Source organism: Giraffa tippelskirchi, chromosome 9 (assembly GCF_054371585.1).
Source record: "Giraffa tippelskirchi isolate mGirTip1 chromosome 9, T2T-mGirTip1v1.2.pri, whole genome shotgun sequence".
Classification (NCBI taxonomy): Eukaryota; Metazoa; Chordata; class Mammalia; order Artiodactyla; family Giraffidae; genus Giraffa; species Giraffa tippelskirchi.
The window spans coordinates 144,954,580-144,976,281 of record NC_137283.1 but is presented as its reverse complement, the minus strand read 5'-3'; the positions used below and the strand labels follow the sequence as shown (position 1 = coordinate 144,976,281).

The window sequence follows — 21,702 nt, the reverse complement described above, 5'->3', positions numbered from 1 at the left end:
AAAACCAGACCAAAGTTCATTCCTCTCAGATGAAGTTCCAGAGATAAGTATTCCAGGTCTCATATGTAGAGCCAGATGTTAAGGACTTGGGGTGTTTCTAGCTTGTTGGTCTACCATGAGTGGCTACTATGTTTGAGCTTACCTCATGGCCCAAGAGCATGGCTGCTCCATTTCTAGTCATTTTGTCCCTATTTCTTAGTCCATCCAGGCTGCTATAACTAAAGCACCATAGACTGGGTGGCTTATAAACAACAGAAATCTATTTCTCATGGTTCTAGAGGCCAGGAAGTGCATCATTAAGGTGCTGGTAAATTTGGAGTCTGGTGAAAGCCTGATTTCTGACTCATAGATGTTTGTCTTTTTTCTGCGTCTTTACCTAGAAAAAGGGTCAAGAGATCTCTTTTATAAGGGCATTAATCCATACACTGAAGCTGTACCTTCAGGATCTAATCACCTCATTAGGCCCCACCTCTAAATACCATCACACTGGAATTACAATTTGACATGCGAATTTGAGGGTAGGGGGCAGGGACAAAGGTTTAGTTTATATTCTAACCATCAGGAAGGAGAAAAGTTGAATATAATACCTATTCTTTCATACCACTCCACAGAAGTCACACAGGCTATTTACACTTACACCCATTTACCAGACCTTAGACACATGGCCCGTGTAACCGCAAGGGAGGCAGGGATTAACCTCTATTCCAAATGAACATACGTTTGACTAAAATGGGGTGATTTGTAAGTAAAGGAAGAAGAGGAAAATCGACCTTGGAGACCACAAGCTGTCCTCGTCTCAGGTGCCTAACATTTCAAGGCTCTCCAATATTTGACATTGTTTCCCACCTAGAGTATAATCACACCACCTCACTAGGCTATCTGCCTCCACTTTCAGATTCTTCTAGGTCACTGTCATTGGCCATCAATTCAAAGTACAGGCTTACATGTGTAAAATACTATAGTTACCTAGCGGGAAGTTGCTGTATAACACAGGGAACACAGCCCAGTGCTCTGTGATGACCTAGCGGGTGGGATGGAGGTGGGGGTGAGAGGGAGGTTCAAGAGGAAAGGGCTATATGTATACTTATCGCTGATTTGCGTTGTACGGCAGAAACCAACAGAACATTTTAAAGCAATTATCCTCCAATTAAAAATAAATAATTAAAATGTAAAAGTACAGGAAGTTATTCTCTTGTCCCGTAGTCTTCAATAGGTCCCTATTACTTACATAGAAGTTTAAACACTTCTACTGAATACATTATTAAAATCCTCCATAATACCATCTCAATACTTGGTCACCCTCTTCTTTCCTACCCTTCTTTATTCCTCTCAACTAGCCATTCTCTGAATACACCATGATTTTTCTCACAACAGACCTTCTACCAGGATGATCTCCTAAAAGCCCATCACCAACTTTTGTGCTGCACAGATGTCCAAGCCTCTCCCGGATGATATTTCTTTTGTAAAGTCGTTTTCCATCACTTCCATTAAAAATAGCCTACCTGTTCTCTGAATAGTTGCTGTTTTTATACTGTATCACTTTATAGTAAATTGGATAATATTCATATTCATAACAATTATATTGTAAATTACATAGTACTACATCTTACCTTTGTAGGGCTGGGAGCTCCTAATCTCTGAATTTTCACCTAAGAGCTGCATAATACATGTTTATTAAATGAAATTGGTATATAAGTGCTAAATTTATACACGGTAAGAGAAAAATCTCAAGCCAGCTCACTTTGTATGAGGTACTCATTTAAATTGGATTAAAGGCTTTATCAACAATCTAGTATTACTTACTGCATAATTCTCTCTAAGTCTATATGTGCTCATTTGGAATTGTTTTGAGTGATTTGTGTTTGTAATACAAAGCTTAATATGGATTTGCATCAAGAAGAACAATTGGTAAGAGCTATTTTCAGCTTTAACAAGGAAGTGACAGTTTTTCAATTTTTAGCATAAGTGTTATAACTTATCTTTGTCAAACACTTGCTAGGTCATTTAGTATGTCACTTATGTTGCTTCACTTTCTATTTTAACCTCTCAGGCCTGTTCAGAAATGTGAAGAAAAGAAAATTATAGTTTTGACTGCTACTACATTTTTTGTGACAGAGAGTAGAAATGAAAATAGTTGCAGTATTAAATTGTGTGTTATAATAGGACTACAATTTCTGCTTCATATGAATCATTTATCCATGTTGGCCAATTTCATTAGCTCTTTCTTAGAATGAGACAGGAAAAATATGGCTATATTTGTTGAAATAAACAAACTCTAAGTTTAAGGTGAATAAATTATTTGAAAGTAGATCCCATATTGGCCTTATAAGGACACCTCTTCCTAAAAATAGGATTTCATATTAACCCTTTTGTAATTTCATGTTATTGGCCTCTCTGTCTATTACATATGACCTCTTTTTTGGTCCATAGTTCTTGTTTCTGATCTGATTTAAACTATATCATGCACTTTGTATTAATCCTGGTTGTATGGGAAGAATTGGGACAACTGTCAGAGCTCAGGACCACACATCACTCAAGCAGATTCCTAAGCTAGAAGAAGACAGAAAAGTATATGGTAGGATGAAAATAAACCATAAGACTAATACTTCTACTTCTAACTCTATGTTAAATGTTGAGTCATTTTTGATATAAGGAAAATCAGTTACCTTTCTAGAGCGGGGAAAAACAAAAGAAAAGACATGTCATTTAGTCAGTGACTCATGGAATCATCTAGGTACAAAGCAAAAAGTAACAAAAACAACAAACCAGTGTGTATGCTCGGTTGCTAAGTCATGTCCGACTCTTTGCGACCCCACGGACTGTAGCCTGCCAGGCTTCCCTGTCTATAGGATTTTTCCAGGCAAGAATACTGGAGTGGGTTGTCATTTCCTCCTCCAGGGGATCTTCCTGACCCAAGGATCAAACCCAGGTATCCTGTGTCTCCTGAATGGGCAGGCAGATTCTTTACCACTGTGCCACCTGAGAAAAAAACAGTATCTTTTTGTAAAGGTTAATTTTGAGCACTAGATTTTCTAGGTTATTGGTTCCTTCTACCCACTTTGAATAAATGGTTGCCATTTTGGAATTTAATAAAAAGATTTTAACAAAGACTTTATCATTAAATGAAAGAATTTGGGAGGGTGTGTCTGGGAGCTAGAATATTCCTTAAACTGACAGTAATTAAAATGTGTATTTAGGGTGCCTGCTTGGTAACATAAGGGCAGCAAGGTCAACGCACTGAATTGAGGAAGGACCAATTGAATACTGGGTTGAGTAACGAGAGTAAAGCTTTGCACACCCTGCTGAATGTTCCAGACAGGCTAGAGCTGGAAGCAAGCTTCCTTAGGCTTCATCAGCCAGATGCTGAGGAGGGCCTGGGAAGTTTCTGACAGTGCCCAGAGGGCTCACACATGTACTCACGGATGTCTGCGTCTGTCTCCTACTGCTACAGTCCCGCAGAGTCACCATGCTCTCTGTTGACAAGTCTTCCCAGCACAGTGATCTCCCATCACAGTCTCAGTGAACCCCTTGATGACAAAGCTCTTGATGTTCTGCTGCGAAGTGGGAAGCAGTTGCCCCACTCCCCATCCCCATTCATGTGCAGGACTTTGTCAGATGAGTTCCTAAGCTGTGTTCCTCGTTTCCACTATAGCAGAGATTTTAGTAAAATATTCTTTTTGTTTTTCCTTATTGCCCTCAGTCTTCCTAGGTCTCAGGCTTGGTCAGGCTCATCACACCTGATTCATGTTTCAATGTGTCTCAGCTCCAAGACAGAGAGGAAAGGACTTCTGATGGATCATCTCCCCGACTTCCACACATTTAAACCAGTCAAACATTCACAGCCTAATAGAGTGCAGGCACATGAATGAAGAGCACTAAGCATTTGCCAGGGGGTGAAGGAATGAATCAATCTTAACAATCACAATTTGAATCTTCTCCCACAATGCTTCTTACTCCACATCCAAACAGGGTCTTGGCAGGCTTAGTCAAGATTTTTCTGCAGACATTCTATCCTGGCTTGTCCAAATTGCACTTAGATTCAAGCCACCTATCATTTAATTTCCTTTACTTCCAAATAATCTGTGAACTAAATATTGATATCCATATTTTATCGATAAAGGAAACTAATGCACAGAAGTTTCAGGATCTGCCCGACCCAGATCACTTTTATCACATTCTTGTATCCATCCCCAACTGCTCTAGACACTGGCTGCTATCAACTTTTGAAGAAGTATCTTCTTCTCCAAGGAATTGCCCCTGATTGAATAGAAGCCACATTACCCTTGGTGCAGACCACAGTTGTGATGAACACTGGGAAACTAAATACTGAGTCCCTTGTCTCAGAAGCATCAACTCTGAGATGCAATTAATGCTCCAGAACATCCACTGAATCAATGTCTTTCAGAAGCTCAGTGGTGGCTCTCCTCTGTAGGTTAGAATTGATAAAATGATTCTGTTACAGAACTAGGGTCCCTAATAGCCATGGAGATGATGGGATCCCAGAAGAGCAGAAGCCATATGGTAGCACTTAACTACCAAAATCAACACAAGTATAATGTTTTTAATGGGCAACACATTTGGAATGCAGTGAATAGGGGGCTGATCTTTAGGAATCTATGGAGATGTTTAATAGAATAAGGTTTCTAAGGAATAAGATAGATGTGCATCCACCAAGGATATAGCTTAATATATCTAATCAAAAGAGATCAAGAACAGATGAGCAGAAGACTGTGAATCAGCTGCCTCAGAAGAAAGTCATGATCCCTTGCCTATTTTTCAAACCTGAGCCAGTTTTCAAAGTCGCCACAGAACATCTCCATTGACTGAAAAAGAGACTTGGTCCTAGAGAAGAACCCTGCAGTACCATGGCAGGTGTATATAGTAATTATTCCTTTGGTTCTTCCCCAAAGAGTCTTACGGCTGTGTACTTGAGTAGCCATGAACTGGAGATAGGGGAATACATGGCTCCTTTAAGGACTACTAGATACAGAGTCTGAGTTGATGTTAATATCCAGAGACCCAAAGCACCTTCTGACACCCTTGTTAGAGTAGGAGCATGTGAGGGTCACCGTATTAATGGAGATCTAGCCAGGTATACGTGACCACTCATCCACAGGTCCAAACAGATCATTTCCTCGGTTTTTTAAAGTATAATTGAAACAGACATTAGGATTTTACAGGATTTTCATACTAGTTCCTTGACTTGTAGACTAAAAGTTATTGTAGTAGGAAAGGCAAGTAGAAGTCCCTGAAACTACACCCTCACTTCTCAGCAAAGATTGTAAATCAAAAATTGAATTACATCCCAGGAGAGGAAGGGCAGAGTTTAGTGCCACCCTCAAGAATTTAAAGGATGTATGGGCGATGAGTCTCATTTTATCCTCCATTTAATTTACCCCTCTGGCCAAACTAAACTGGGTGAATCACCTTTCTTCTCTGCCAGAAAAAAATATTTCTTGATTCTTAATAATAAAGAAAATAACCAATCTGTGGTTTGTATTTTTTACTTTTAAAGTGAATTTTTGATAAACAGAGTGTGTTCCTTTAATATAATTGATGTACTAATCTTTGCTTTAAAAAAATGCATGATTGCTACTTTAATTCAATTGTTATACCGAATCCTGCCTGATGAAAATAGCAAAATGTTCCTGTCAAAATTACATTGCAATGTTAGTACAGGTTTGATGTTTTGCTTTTGATACAACTCTAGAAAAACATTTGGCATCAAATGCACTTTCAGAAAGCTTTTAGGCTTAATAGAGTCTACAATTTCTCAACTCAGCCTAGAAACTGAGAAAAAGAATGCTAAGGATTTTTGAATCTTCCAAGTACAGGCAGTCCTCAATACACAGAATTTCTTCCTAATATGAATGACCACCCCCATCAGGCTCACATGCACAGAGACCCCTCTTGTGCTTCTTACAGTGACCAGACTACCCAGGCACTATAAACCCACGCTCACAGCCTTATGGAGGAAAAGAAATGATGAGAAGAAAGTTAAGAGAGTTCTGTCACTGCCACCCAGAGGCTTATGCTATAGTTCATGTTTTTCTCTTTCCTTCAGGTCTGTATTCCCATCTCTGGCTTTCCCCGTCTCCACTCCCCAAATCCCTGCCTTTGGTGGAACTGGAGAGCTTTTCCTCTCATTTGGCTGACAGCAGCAAGTGGTGGGAGTGGGGTGGACCACAAGGCCAGTGCTATGTTAGGTTTCTTCTTGGCTATCCAATTTCGAATTCACAAATCATTTTCTTCTCTATTAAAACAAAAACAAAACCACAGACAAAAATGGTAGCTCATTTCTACAACTAGACCATTACACTGTAAGTTAAACAAGTTAGCATGTTTGGGCCTAAAAAGCTAACCACCATTTATGACGTTTTTTAATGGGAAAAAAATGCTCTGTATTCCAATCAACTTTCTTATAACCACTTTTGAGCTGAAAACCATCTAAAGGATGGAGAAAGGAAGTGCTCGATAGAGTCATGTGGGGTGAGTGTTTCTTGGCTCCAAAGTCAGCAGGGCAATTGAAAGAGGGAAAACTGGTTGACAAAGCGGTGAGCAGATCCCCTTGATGTGCCAAATATGTGAAGTGGAGCTTGGCAGGTAGCTCTTGCAGGCACTTAACCAGCGAGGCTGAAGAGAGTGTAGTGACTAAACACACTTTGGGCTTTTCTAAATTTTAATAATGATGAAGATATTTCTGGCACTTGGTGTCAGCTTTGTAGATACTCATACGGGTAGCTCCACCACCCAGACTCTCTCCTCTGTTAACAGTTGGTCCAACAAGAGTGAAGGGTGGGAATTGAGACTGTAGCCCTACAAGAACTGACTGACTGGGAGGAACTTTCACCTGAAAGATTATAGCAACATGACTCATGTGTGTGTGTGTGTGTGTGCACAGTCCTGTCTGACTTTGCAACCCCATGGACTATAGCCCTCATGGCTCCTCTGTCTGTGGGATTCTCCAGACAAGACTACTGGGATGGGTTTCCATTTCCTTCTCCAGAGGATCTTCCCTACCCAGGGATCAAACGTGGGTCTCTTGTGTCTCCTGCATTGGCAGGCGGATTCTTTGCCACTGCACCACCTGGGAAGCCACCATAACTCTTGCCAGCCTACAATCTTTGGGCAAATACCATGAATTTAGCCACTTGACACTTCTCTGCTAAACTGCTTAACCTCCTGGCCTAAGGTCTCCAAGTCCTTTCTGGAAATTGTTTGTAAATATGATCTAGAGCTTCTGGAAAGCTTTATAAAGTAGCCTAATTGAACTTTTCTTCCTCTTTGGTATACCTGAACAGCTGACTTTTTCCTGGAAAGGTATCAGAAACAGGCCAGAATCAGTATTCATTTATGGGAAGCAGATTTTTCAAATCTCTTTTTAGTTATTACTAAAGAATTCAAACTTCAGGGCCTATGGTTCTTGAGCATCTCTTCTTCTCACGATTAACAGGAATAAAGGCCTATTAGGTTTTAAATAACCCCATTACCAAAATACATCTGAATAGATTAAAGTCTTACAGAATTCAGTGGGCCGAGAGAGAGGAAGAGTTGTAGCTTGTGAAGGAAATTGTCTGTGACATTGATGAAGGATAAAGGTTGACCTTTAAGGCTGGTGAGAGAACAAAGGAACAATTAATTCGTAAGTAAAACCACCTGTGAAGAGGCCAAAACCTCTTCCTGAAGGAAGAGCAACATTTTGGGTTTTGTTGACAGCTAGAGAAGAAAAGCAATAAAGATCATTCAAGAAAAGACTGCAGAACAATAGCTAGGGATAAAATAAAGCAGTATGCATTGGGATTTAGCAGCAGGAGTCTCAGAACTGGAAACAGAATCCCCAAAGGGTAAATGGCATTGGGATCTAACAAGGTTGTAACCAGAGACTCCCCATAACCTTTAGTGTCCCTGCTTATGCCTTCCTTCTCTATCCCACAGCAGTGAAGAGGTTGGCTTTGGTTTTCTTAGTGGCTTTAAACTCTGCTACTATTTTAGTCATTTCAAGATACTCAATTAGTTGGCAGAATCGCTGATGCAACAAGGACTCGGATAATCCCACTTCATCAAGCCTCACTGTGGCCTTGCATCTTATAAACTCCATCTTGGGGGAGCTGTCATCCTTTTAGCTGTGTTCTGAAGTTCTTCTATTGATCAAATATTTTAGGTGCCAGCCTATGGGGAAGAATAGCTTCTTCTGGACTTACAAAAGGACTGCTCGATCCTCCTCCTGGAGGCATCATGATCTGGAACTGGCTGGTCACCCTCTCTGGACCTTAAACCTGTTGCCCCCAGCTCGGAGTTTCCTTTAGTCCTCCTAATCTGCACGTTAGGTTTAGTGCATTTGAGTCTCATTTAAGAAACCCTTCACTACCCCCAAGGTCATGAAGATACTCTCCTATATTGATCATTGAACAACTTTATAATTTGTCTCATGTTAGATCTCATATCTACTTGAGGTTGATTTTTATGTATAGCGTGAATTAGGAGTCCAATTTTATTTTTCTCCCACATAGTACACAACTGTCCAACCTCCACTTATTGGAAAGATTGTCTTTTGTCTCACTTCCCTGTAATATACCACTGTCATTTATCAAGAATCCTTTTTTATAGGGGCTGTTTCTTTCTTTTCCTTTTTTTGCTGCTGGAATATGGAAATACTATTACTTTTTTATATTGATTTTTGTTTCCAGCAACCTCACTTAAATATTTTAAGCTATATTAATGAGTTTAATATGTTCAAATTACTTTCAAGCATTTCAAATTTCTGACCAATCTAGTATATGATCCTTGTAAGAGAAACCATCCAAAGCATTTCAGACTGTTGTAAATCTTATTTACCTTACAAATTTGGTAAGCCTATTTCTCTTAAATATTAGAATACAACTTACAAAAATACTTGCTCACATTCTTACTTCTTTTAATTGGAAATTATAAGTCAACTACGTGTTTTAAATAAACAGAGTCATTTATCTATCAGATAGTCTACAATGCCAAAGTCTCTTAAGTATTACAAATACTTTAAATAACATACATAAACAGATTATTTCTAAACCTAACATGAAGATATTGAAGAAAAGCTATGACAAACCTAGACAGCATATTAAAAAGCATATTACTTTGCTGATAAAGGTCTGTCTAGTCAGAGCTATGGTTTTTCCAGTAGTCATGTATGCATGTGAGAGTTGGATCATAAAGAAAGCTGAGCACTGAAAAACTGATGCTTTTGAACTGTGGTATTGGAGAAGACTCTTGAGAGTCCCTCGGACTGCAAGGAGATTCAACCAGTCAATCCTAAAGGAAACCAGTCTTAAATATTCTTTTGAAGGATTGATGCTGAAGTAGAAGCTCCAATACTTTGGCCACCTGATATGAAGAACTGACTAATTGGAAAAGACCCTGATGCTGGGAAAGATTGAAGACAGGAGAAGAAGGGGATGACAGAGGATGAGATGGTTGGATGGTATCACCAACTTGATAGACATGAGTTTGAGCAAGCTCCAGGAGTTGGTGATTGACAGGGAGGCCTGGTGTGCTACAGTCCATGGGGTCTCAAAGAGTTGGACACAATTGAGCAACTGAACTGATAAATTCTCCTCTGGTTAAAAAGTCATTTACCTACTTAATGAAGCAACAGCTTTAACACTGAAGATAATCAGAGAAGTTCCATTTTAGGAGAACTGAGGTTACCACCTAGCACAAGTTGTTGTTACTTACTCTACAATACATAACCAGAAGATTACTTACCTATAAGAAATTTGAGACTGGGAAGGGAACCTGGAGGAAGTTTAGGTTCAGGGTAATCTTTTCTGAGGGCTTCTCAGGTGGCTCATTGGTAAAGAATCTGCCTACCAATGCAGGAGACACAAGTTCAATCCCTGGGTGGGGAAGATACCCTGGAAAAGGAAATGGCAACCCACTACAGTATTCTTGCCTGGGAAATCCCATGGATAGAGGAGCCTGGTGGGCTACAGTCCAGGGGGTCGCCAAAGAGTCAGCCATGACTTAGCAACTAAACAATAACAACCTTTTCTGAATTATGGGTAGAACTGTGAGTCCTTAAAGTCATCTCTAAGAGTGGCCTCCAAGCCCAACCCCTTCAAGTGAAATTCCTCAATTTGCCTCTTTGTGTTCATAAAGTAAACACTCCAGCCAATAGCCATTCTTTGGGCCCTTTGCAGGCCAAGGGGTGTGCACACCAGCAGCAAGGTTAGCCTTTAGGAGGACAGAGCAGGGAGGAAGACTGCATAAGTTCTGTAGTTCTTGGAATTTGTGTTTCAAAACTTGGTCTGTGTGTGTGTGAGCCAGGGGTAAAAGGGAGTATCAACAGGGGTAGGTATGTCCCTTGACCCATGGACTTTTCAGCTCATGGGTGCAGCTAGAGGGGAGCCATGGCGGGACCCTCCAAACTGAGGGGGGCCTAGTTCAAGCCCACTCTTGTCTTGATCTAGGGCCAGAACTGCACCTAGACTACGACAAAACTTCAGGCGATTTTCTGACTTTTTAAAGTTAAACTATTAAGCCGAATATAAAGATTATCCTAACAAATCAGGGGACATAAAAGTAGAGACAAGAGGCTAAACCAACAGCATTTTGCTTTCTCGAGGGCCTCACAGATGAGGCGGTAACTGGAGATATGTCTATATTTCTGTAGAGCAAACCAGTTCCTCACACAACAGAAACAGTTCACTCCCTAAAACTATTATTAGAGCAGTCCTCAGTAGCTGTAATGCTAGAATTCCTTTGTAAGAGAGGCTTAGAGGCAGAGGTCTCTAAGTGGGGAGTGGGGAGACTTGAAACTGCATTTGTAGAGTGGTTTACATAAGCTGAAAAAAATGCAAAAGGAACAGGTGGGGAAAGGGCACCGTTGGTACTTTGCCATGACTGTGTGTGCCAATCTCTCCCATCCTCCAAATTCCTTTTTGGCCTTCAGCTACCATAAATAAATCAACAGCATTAAAAATATTAGGCCTGCTTCTGTGTCATTTTCTTTCTGGGCCACTGTACACAGCATATTAACATAGAACCTTTCGGGAATGCTGTTAGAAACACTCATAGGTGACATGTGAAGGAGAAATAATACAAAAGAATAAAGATCACAAAAACACACATGCAGACTTTGAAATAGTTTTCTGTTTTATGAAATCAAGTGCAACCTGTGAAGAATGAAAAACACCATACCTTGATAAGCCCAAAGGCTTCTCTTCTACACATACACTTGTTCTAAAAATCCAAGATGAAACAACTGCCCATGCTGATTCAAAACTGCAGGCATTAAACCTCCACTAGTGGGGCTTCCTTGGTGGCTCAGTGGTAAAGAATCCGCTTACCAACGCAGGAGACACGGTTTTGATCTCTGGGCCGGGAAGATCCCACATGCTGCAGAGTAACTAAGCCCAGGGGCCACAACTACTGAGCCCAGGAACTGCAACTACTGGAACCATTACACTCCAGAGCCTGTGTTCCACGACAAGAGAAGCCACCACAACGAGAATCCCATGCACTGCAACTAGAGAAAAAGTCCATGTAGCAGCGAAGACTCAGCACAGCCATAGATTAATTAAAATTAAAACAAACCCCAAACCTCACACTTGCTTAAATGCAAATCAAAAGAAAGGTATAAACTCAACTCCTTTCCTCCAGGTTCATCTTTGACTTTTACTGCATGTAGGCAAGAATGAATCTTATGTTTAATTGGATAGCTGAAATGTTGCATACGTCAGTCGCATCCATTTCGTTTCTTGTTCTTAGATTCTGTATCCTAATTTCTGATTTTGGATGTTCACGGACCTCACTTGAATTGGCTCAGCTATGAAAAAGCTATTCCTCGCAATCTTTTTAGATAACTGATTGAAGCAATTCTAAAGCAGTTAAAATGTAGTATATTCATAATTTTGTAAAGCCTTGTCATGGGTCTTTTTCTCTGACATTAACTCCATAGAAAAAACTATTTCCCCGAAATCCATGTCTCTTATAAAGTAAAGGATGGTTGTGATTTTGAGGTGGACAGTCCCAATTTTCGGGGGATGCTTTGCGATTTGGGGCTATCTATGCTTAACCCTGTGTGAGAAAAATATTCTAATTCAATGAATATTTATTGAGCACTGACAATGGGTAAATCACCATGCTAATATAATGGGAAAAAAAGTTACACATTTCAAAGGAACTTATATTCAAATGAGATATGCCATGGGTACTCAGTTTACAGCATAATTTATGTAATTATTCCTGTATTGTTGGCACCAAGCTTGTTTCCAATCTTTTGTTTTCACTTAAGATGCTGTCATGAACATTCATTCACTGATCTATTCATTGAATATTGATTCAGCACCTATGATATATAAATCATTAATCTTAATGCTGCAAGATTTCATACTACTGCAACAAATGGAAAATATCCATAATACTTCAAAGTTCCTTTGTGCAACTTTTCCTATCAGGAATTTTTGTTCAAAAATTATACCAGCGTGTCACTGACTATTGTTACTAAACAGACAAGGACCAGCCTATAAAATCTCAAATGAAAAGTTATTGAATACAAACCCATGGCAATCATATCTGCCCAAGGAGAACTTTTAAAGTACAGAACACTTTACACTTTTGAAGTATGTGCCCAATTAGAAGTAAAACCCTACAAAAATTGAGAGTTCTGTATCTGTTCCAATATATGAAACCTATGGTAGCTGGAAGAAGAAAAGCTGGAGTTAAAGACATTTTTAACCACAGCAAAGTAAGATCATGTCCAGCAAACTTCTTTTTAAAAGTTCCATATATTCCATATTACCTAAATTCCACATCATCACTTATTCTAACTAAACGTAAAACCCTAAAGCAAAATCTTTATGATGATAAAGAAAAGATAGCTTAGTTTTCTCCTATGTTATCCAAGTCTTAGTTGCCTTTGAAAATACAGCAAACCAGAGTTTTCTCTTCAACATTTCACTCATAATGTACCTTTCCTGCTTACCATAGTTGAGATACTCAAGGTGCCTAATAATAATATGTTCTCAACTACAGGATTATATCTGATAGATAGAGTCCCTGAAGAACTATGGACAGAGGTTTGTGACATTGTACAGGAGGCAGTGATCGAGACCATCCCCAAGAAAAAGAAATGCAAAAAGGCAAAATGGTTGTCTGAGGAGGCCTTACAAATAGCTGAGAAAAGAAGAGAAGCTAAAGGCAAAGGAGAAAAGGAAAGATACACCCATCTGAATGCAGAGTTCCAAAGAATAGCAAGGAGAGATAAGAAAGCCTTCCTCAGCGATCAGTGCAAAGAAATAGAGGAAAACAATAGAATGGGAAAGACTAGAGATCTCTTCAAGAAAATTAGAGATACCAAGGGAACATTTCATGCAAAGATGGGCACGATAAAGGACAGAAATGGTATGGACCTGACAGAAGCAGAAGATATTAAGAAGAGGTGGCAAGAATACACAGAAGAACTATACAAAAAAATCTTCATGACCCAGATAACCACAATGGTGTGATCACCCATCAAGAGCCAGACATCCTGGAATGTGAAGTCAAGTGGGCCTTAGGAAGCATCACTATGAACAAAGCTAGTGGAGGTGATGGAATTCCAGTTGAGCTATTTCAAATCCTGAAAGATGATGCTGCGAAAGTTCTGCACTCAGTATGCCAGCAAATGTGGAAAACTCAGCAGTGGCCATAGGACTGGAAAAGGTCAGTTTTCATTCCAGTCCCAAAGAAATGCCAAAGAATGTTTCATTCCAATGCCAAAGAATGTTCAAACTACTGCACAATTGCACTCATCTCACATGCTAGCAAAGTAATACTCAAAATTCTCCAAGCCAGGCTTCAACAGTACATGAACTATGAACCTCCAGATGTTCAAGCTGGATTTAGAAAAGGCAGAGGAACCAGAGACCAAGTTACCAACATCTGTTGGATCAACGAAAAAGTGAGAGAGTTCCAGAAAAGCATCTACTTCTGCTTTATTGACAATGCCAAAGCCTTTGACTTTGTGGATGACAACAAACTGTGGAAAATTCTGAAAGAGATGGGAATACCAGACCACCTGACCTACCTCCTGAAAAATCTGTTTGCAGGTCAAGAAGCAACAGTTAGAATCGGACATGGAACAAACAGACTGATCTCAAATTGGGAAAGGAGTACATCAAGGCTGTATATTGTCACCCTGCTTATTTAACTTTTATGTAGAGTACATGATGCAAAATGCTGGGCTGGATGAAGCACAGGCGGAAATCAAGATTGCCAGGAGAAATATCAATTACCTCAGATATGCAGATGACACCACCCTTATAGCAGAAAGCGAAAAAGAACTAAAGAGCCTCTTGATGAAAGTGAAAGTGGAGAGTGAAAAATTTGGCTTAAAGCTCAACATTCAGAAAACTAAGATCATGGCATCCGGTCCCAACATTTCATGGCAAAAGATCAGGAAATGATGGTAACAGTGACAGACTTTATTTTTTTCGGCTCCAAAATCACTGCAGAGGGTGACTGCAGCCATGAAATTAAAAGACGCTTGCTCCTTGGAAGAAAAGTTATGACAAACCTAGATAGCACATTAAAAAGCAGACCTCACTTTGCCAACAAAGGTCCATCTAGTCAAAGCTATGGTTTTTCCAATAGTCATGTATGGATGTGAGAGTTAGACTATAAAGAGAACTGAGTGCCAAAGAATTGATGCTTTTGAACTGTGGTGTTGGAGAAGACTCTTGAGAGTCCCTTGGACAGCAAGGAGATCCAACCAGTCCATCCCAAGTGAAATCAGTCCTGAATATTCATTGGAAGGACTGTGCTGAAACTGCAACTCCAATACTTTGGCCAGCTGATGTGAAGAACTGACTAATTGGAAAAGACCCTGATGCTGGGAAAGATTGAAGGCAGGAGAAGGGGATGACAGAGGATGAGATGGTTGGATGGCATCACCGACTCGATGGACATGAGTTTGAGCAAGCTCCAGGAGTTGGTGATGGACAGGGAAGCCTGGCGTGCTGCAATCCATGGGGTCACAAAGAGTCAGACACAACTGAGCGACAGAACTGAACTGAACTCAACTACTGGCTTGTTTGTTGGCTTTAAATACTGTTTTGGCGACCCCTAGTGTGAAACATGACATCAACACCTGGACATACAGAGAATCCTTTCGATATTTTAAAATTTGCTTAGAGAAAAAGGATATCTAAAATAATTGTTTCACCAAAGGAGATGTGATTTTAGTTCATTTAAATTTGAACTTTGTATTTTTCTGCAATAGTAACAAAACAAATATACTTTATGGATACACAAGACATTTGATAATCAGTAAGAGGGTGCTTATTTATAGAGTATAATACACCCATACAATGGAATATTATGCAGCTTTAAAACAAGACCAAAAGTTGAAAAGGATGAGGAAGTTTTTTATGTACTCATATGAGATGATCACCACGATATGTCAAGAAAATAAAACAAAAAATAAACAAAAAAGTCGAAGTAGAGAACTATAGTGAGCATTTTGCTACCATCTTAATTTTAATAGGAGTTAAATATCAAATATATCTGTAGGCACTTAAATAAGTATATCATATATATTTGTGCTTTTATTTTTAAAATCTCTGGCAGAATAAACAAGATACACATAGCAATCGTTACTTACTGAGGATGAGAAATGGGTAGATGTGGAAAATGCACTCTTTTGTATACATTTTTGGTCTTGAACGAAACCTTGACCATTCAAAATATTAAATGACTTTAAAAAAAAATTTACAGCCAGCATCTATAAAGATAGACCAAGAAAAGATGAAAAGAGAAAAATGTTGCCTTGCATTACTGGACTTCCACCTAAAAACAGATATCTTTTCTTTTTCTTATACATTTTTTATTTTATATCCTTTCCATTGGAAACTCGTCTTGCTTATTTTCTTTACTTAAATGCCAAAATATAAGATGGCATTTGATAGTTATATTGAAGTAACCTAACAGGCAGAACTGACTTAAGGTAATATCTTGGGACAGGAAATAGTAACAGTTCTCCTGACATATCTCACCGACAAGACCACTGGTTCCAGACCAAAACTGTTTATTGGCAAGAAATGTAAGAAAATGTGATACTCTTTACAAGGTGACAATTTAAGACTCATAAGGAACATCTTTAAATGTATATAGCATATACCCAGGGATAAATCTGATAGAAGATATGAAAGATCCATTTGGAGAAAATTACATAAACTTTATTTAAAGTAAAAAAATTAGACTTATATAAATGTAAATATTTACTATGTACCAGATGAGAAAATTCAATATAGTTAAGATGACAATTCTCCCCAAATAAATCTATAAATTCAGTGTAACTACAATTAAAAGTGAAGCAGAGTTTTTGCGTTACCTGTATGGTGATCTTGATACATGGAAGGCCTTCTTGGTGACTTTGAGGATCTTTTGTACAAAATAATAATCAGAGATTCATTTAGATTTTTAAAGCTAATGTTCAGTTTATTAAAGACACAAATCGAAGAACTGCCTCTTTCCTTAAACTTTTTTTTTTTTTTTGGCGGCGCCAGGTCTTCACTGTATGAGCTTTTCTCTAGTTATGGCAAGTAGGGCATACTCTCAAGTTGTGGGGAATGGACTTCTCGTTGTAGTGGTTTCTCTTGCTGCAGAGCATGGACTCTAGGGCATGTGGGCTTCGGTAGTTGCGGCTCCAGAACACAGGCTCAATAGTTGTGGTGCACAGGCTTAATTGCCCCATAGCACATGGGATCTTCTCAGATCAGAGATTGAACCCAGGTCTCCTGCATTGACAGGAGGATTCTTTACTACTGAGCCACCAAGGAAGCCCTCTTTAAACTTTCAAGCTCAGCAAAAAATCCTAAACTATTTATTAGTCCAGCAAATTTTCACAGTCATTTTTAAGAGGCTTTTAGATAAAATTTAGTTTCATTTCAAATTTTTACTCTCAAATATTTTATACCATAACTTTCAATGTAATTCTTCAGTTTTCCTTATAAGTATTGCAATTGTCTGACAACAAATACAAGTTTTCATGTACTTATATTATTTTCACAAATTACAAATGTTTTCAAAAGTTCTCATATATTCCACATCACTGTATAAAACAGTGATGAACCTCCTTACCCCCCACCCTAGTTCAAACAAACACTGGAGTCCTCACCCCTCGTAACTTAGAAGGTGACTGCATTTAGAGACAGGGCCTTTATGTGAAATGAGGTGATATGGGCCAACTCTAATTCAGTATGACTTGTGCCTTTCTAAGAAGAGGAGATTAGGACACAGAAACACAGAGGAAAACCATGTGAAGACAGAGAGAAGATGGCCATCTGTGAGACAATGAGAGTCCTCAGAATGAAACCCATCTTGCCAACACGTCGATCTTGGGACTTCCAGCTTATAGAACTGGAAGGAAATAAATTTCTATTGTTTAAGTCATCCAGTTTGTGGCGCTTTGTTTTGGCAGCCCTAGCAAACTAATACACCTTGGGTCTTAATTAATACATATAAATATTTTCTATCTAGCTCCAAAGGTCTTCGAATTTGAGGTTTTTCTCTCATATCCGTAGAATCATTCTTAATGATATGGAAATAATATTAACTTTCATGGCTTTATTTAACTACTCAATCACAATTTCCATGAGGATTTTACTGATAGTCTAAATTCATGTGGAAGAGCAAAGGATCAAGAATTGTGAAGACATTTATGAAAGAAGGAAATTCTACAGATTTTCACGCTGTCAGATATCAAGACTTATTATAAAGATACAATAATTAAGATCTTGTGTTACTGATATGGGTACAGCAAAGAGACTAATAGAACATAATCCCCAGAAACAGACCTATGTGTACAATAGAAGCATTAAAGATGAGTAGGGAAAGGATGTACTATTTAGTGAGTGACTGGTTATCACTGTTAGCCATATAGAAACATATTTAACTAGTTAGCCATATGAGTTGAGTTGAGTTTATGTGCTCAATCGTGTCCTACTCTTTGTGACCCCATGAACTGTATAGCATGCCAGGCTCCTCTGTCTATAAGATTTTCCAGGCAAGAATACTGGAGTCAGTTGCCATTTCCTTCTAATTAGATCCCTAAAGAAACAAAACCTTCCAGGTGAATTAAGTTTCTAAATATGAAAAAGCAAAATTCTAAACCTTTTACAAGAAAATGAAGAAAAGTATTTTTTATGGTCCTGGAGTAGAAAAGAGTTTTTTGGGTTTTTTTAAATTTAATTTTTCAAACCAAATGCAAAAAGGACAAACCATAAAGGAAGGTTGATACATCTGACTACTTTAAAATTAACTTCTGTATAACAAAACATACCATATATAAAGGGTAAAGATGAACCCTAGACTGGAAAAAATTTTTTTCATTGCATGTAAGTGGCAAGCCTAGTATCCTGAATATTTAAAGATGTCCTTAAAAAGACAAACATCCCTATAAGAAAATGGGCAAAGGATAAGAATATGCAATACACAGAAGCAGGAATACAATAGGCTAATAAACACATTTTTTAAAATGCTAAATAAAACACATAGCTATAGCTATATATATCAACAAGGATGCTGACAAGGAAAAAAAACAACTTTCATAACAGTACACACATTTATCTGTGTTATTTATTGTCATTGTTTAGTCACTAAGTGGTGTCCGACTGTTTGCAACCCCATGGACTGTAGCCCGCCAGGCTCCTCTGTCCATGAGATTTATGAAGCTTTAAAACATGCATAACAAAGACATCGATTGTTTATGGATATACAAACTTGCAGCAGTCAAAAACACAGGGTCAGGAATGATTAATTCTAAACTCAAGATAGGATCCTAAAGTGAGTAAGTTAGGGACGGCAATACAGAGAACTTTTTGAGTTTATTTGTATAGTTTTCTTTCTTTAAAATACAAAGCCACAACAAAATAATGAAGTTGGAAACAAAAATGGCAAAAGGCTAAGTGTGATACATCTGGATAGTAAATCCACAAGCACTTCTTATATTAGTTTCTAGGTTTTAGGAAGGAAATATTTGTTGTAACAAAGTTTGAACTGAAAGGGTAACATTTTTTGTTTTTTTTGATACACTTATTTGATCCCTTAAGAATATTTGTGTTATTTTTTTTTATTCTTAAAAAAAAATAACTTCGTGTATCTAAGGAGTGCAAAAAGATTTCACATACATATACACAGTGAATCGTTATTTACCACTGTCAAGCTAATTAACATATGCATCTCCTCCCATTATAGTTGTTCAGTAGCTCAGTCCCATCCGACTCTGCAACCCCATGGAGGGCAGCACGCCAGGCTTCCCTGTCCATCACCATCTCATGTGCTTACTCAAACTCATGAGAGCACCTGAAATTTACTCTCTGGAAAATCTCGGCATTCAATATAGCATTAACTATAATCATCATGCTGTACCTCTCTAGACTTACTGGTACTACGTAACTGCCACTTTGTACCAGAATAAAAGTATTTTAAAGTTGTCTTTCAGCCCGTAAAGAGTTCTGTGTGGCTACCAGACGGTTGTTTACCCATTCATCAAAAGTTTTTAGAGAAACAATCTCTGCCAGGCTATGAGGATATCATAAAAGAAGCATATGATACATCATCAACAGAAGCAAACAATTTTTCTTAAGTAGTTTGTATTCGTGTAAGTTCTTTAAACCAAAAATTGGATTTAAAGTGATAATAACATAGAGATGTAAAGAGGAAGAATTTCCATCTGTCTGGAGTAGCCAAAGTCAATTTCAAGGAGATATTTTCGAGGTGACTTAAAGGGAAAATTGTTTGCCAGGGGGAACAAAACATTCCAAGCAGCGGGAACAGCACGAACGGAGAACCGGGGAGGCGAGCAGCAGGGAACGTTGAGAAAGATTTACAGGCTGAGGGCGTGTAGGGCGGGGTGAGAAGTTGAAGGGAGAATATAAAAATTAGCTCAAGAGGAAGCAGCGGCTTGATGCAGGCGCTGGAACGTGTTGGAACTGGTGCTGTACTTTGGTGACCAGGCAGGAAACGTAGCCCTGCAAGCGATGAAATAACTTTCCACACAACTTGTAAAACGTGGCTGGGACCAGAACTTGCGTCTCCTGACTTCCAGGTGACCCACCCACGGTTGTGAACCACCTGAGGATGCCTCTTGCCTCCCAGACACCTTCCTCCATTAAGCTGCCAACATCCTTTTAAACATCTCTCCATTTCTTGTTATTGTTTAGTCGCTAAATTGTGTCTGACTCTTTTTGTGACCCCACAGATTGTAGCCTGCCAGTCTTCTCTGTCCATGGGATTTCCCAGGCAAGAATACTGCAGTGGGTTGCCATTTCTTCTTCAGGGGATCTTCCCAACCCAAGGCTAGAACCCGTGTCTCCTGAATTGGCAGGCGGTTTCTTTACCACTGAGCCACCAGGGAAACCCTTTAAACATCTCTCTGCTGCTGCTGCTGCTAAGTCGCTTCAGTCGGGTCCGATTCTTTGCGACCCCATAAGCAGCCCAACATCTCTCAGGGTTCCTAAAAAGCCTGCGTTACCAGCCCTCAGAGACCACAAGTCCCAGCATGCAAAGCTCCTTTTAGGTAAGGGCCACTAGAAGGACCAGCATGCAACGCTCTGCGAAGGGGGCGGGACTCTCTACAGGGGTGGCCCACTTGTAGCGTCTCCTGGGCAACTCCAATTCGGTGACAGAATACACTTCTGCTTCCGCCTCTGAGTCCTGGGACTGCGAATCTGCGCGGCCTAGTCGCTGTGACGCCATCCGCCTGCGACCGCGTGGGTTCGGAGGTTCCGCAGTCCCGCTTGAAGTCCCAGAGCGCCTTCCTGTAGTCGGCGGCCTTTCACCTGGGAGCAAAGGGAAAAGCGGTGAGATGACGGACCGCTACACCATTCACAGCCAGCTAGAGCATCTGCAGTCCAAGTACATCGGCACCGGCCACGCGGACACCACGAAGTGGGAATGGCTGGTGAACCAGCACCGCGACTCCTACTGCTCCTACATGGGCCACTTCGATCTTCTCAACTACTTCGCCATTGCCGAGAATGAGAGCAAAGCGCGAGTCCGCTTCAACTTGATGGAGAAGATGCTGCAGCCTTGCGGCCCGCCAGCCGACAAGCCGGAGGAGAACTGAGACCCCGTGGTATCATCGCTGTACGTGAGTACTTGTCCCTGAGTTCCCCGGGTTTGCCTGCATTCTCGCTTGTTCTTAAGTGAATTGATTCTCCATGTCTCTGCTTCTCGTGCTTCCCTTGTACAGAGGTGCTTACCCAGGGCGTCCCGCATGACCTGCCTTCCTGTGGACCCTGTTTTCCTGTGGAACACAGCGTTGGGAGACTGTCAGGACCCCTGAGAACTGTGACTGGACCGTGGAGCAAACTTGAGAGAAGACGGCACTGGAGTGAGACGGGATTTAGAGGCTCGTTTTCGGCTAGTTGATCGTTGCTTTTTACATAAAGTTTAGAAACGTTTCAGTCTCTTGGTGTGGACTATTTGTGTTCTGGTAAGGGGTCCAGGGAGGGCTTTGGCACTGTGGCTTCGGGGGAGGCGGGAGAATAGGAGGGATAAAGAAGGGGAGGGTTAGGAAGGGGTTGGGCAGGTGGTTCAGGGCCAGCATTCATTGCCAGACACTTAAATGCACCCTGCACAACCTTTATAACATTCTCCAACCCAGACTTTTCCCAAGAGCTTTTTTTTTCAGGCCCATAACTCTTTCAGTATTGAAATTTGTGTTTATTGTATCCCTTTTAA

General features: G+C 39.9%; 1 protein-coding gene across 2 annotated transcripts; it reads left to right on the top strand.

The window, feature by feature from the left end:
- The first annotated feature begins 20,723 nt into the window (after positions 1 to 20,723).
- SF3B5 (splicing factor 3b subunit 5) lies at positions 20,724 to 21,425 on the top strand. 2 transcript variants are annotated; one of them, XM_081531052.1, is made up of 2 exons: positions 20,724 to 21,105; positions 21,212 to 21,425. In XM_081531052.1, exon 1 carries the CDS (start codon positions 20,825 to 20,827, stop codon positions 21,083 to 21,085), a length of 261 nt encoding a protein of 86 aa, XP_081387178.1. In that variant the 5' UTR covers positions 20,724 to 20,824; the 3' UTR covers positions 21,086 to 21,105; positions 21,212 to 21,425. The 2 variants fall into 2 exon arrangements, with proteins under 2 accessions (XP_081387178.1, XP_081387177.1); XM_081531051.1 differs by having other exon boundaries at positions 20,724 to 21,109.
- The last annotated feature ends 277 nt before the right edge of the window (positions 21,426 to 21,702 follow it).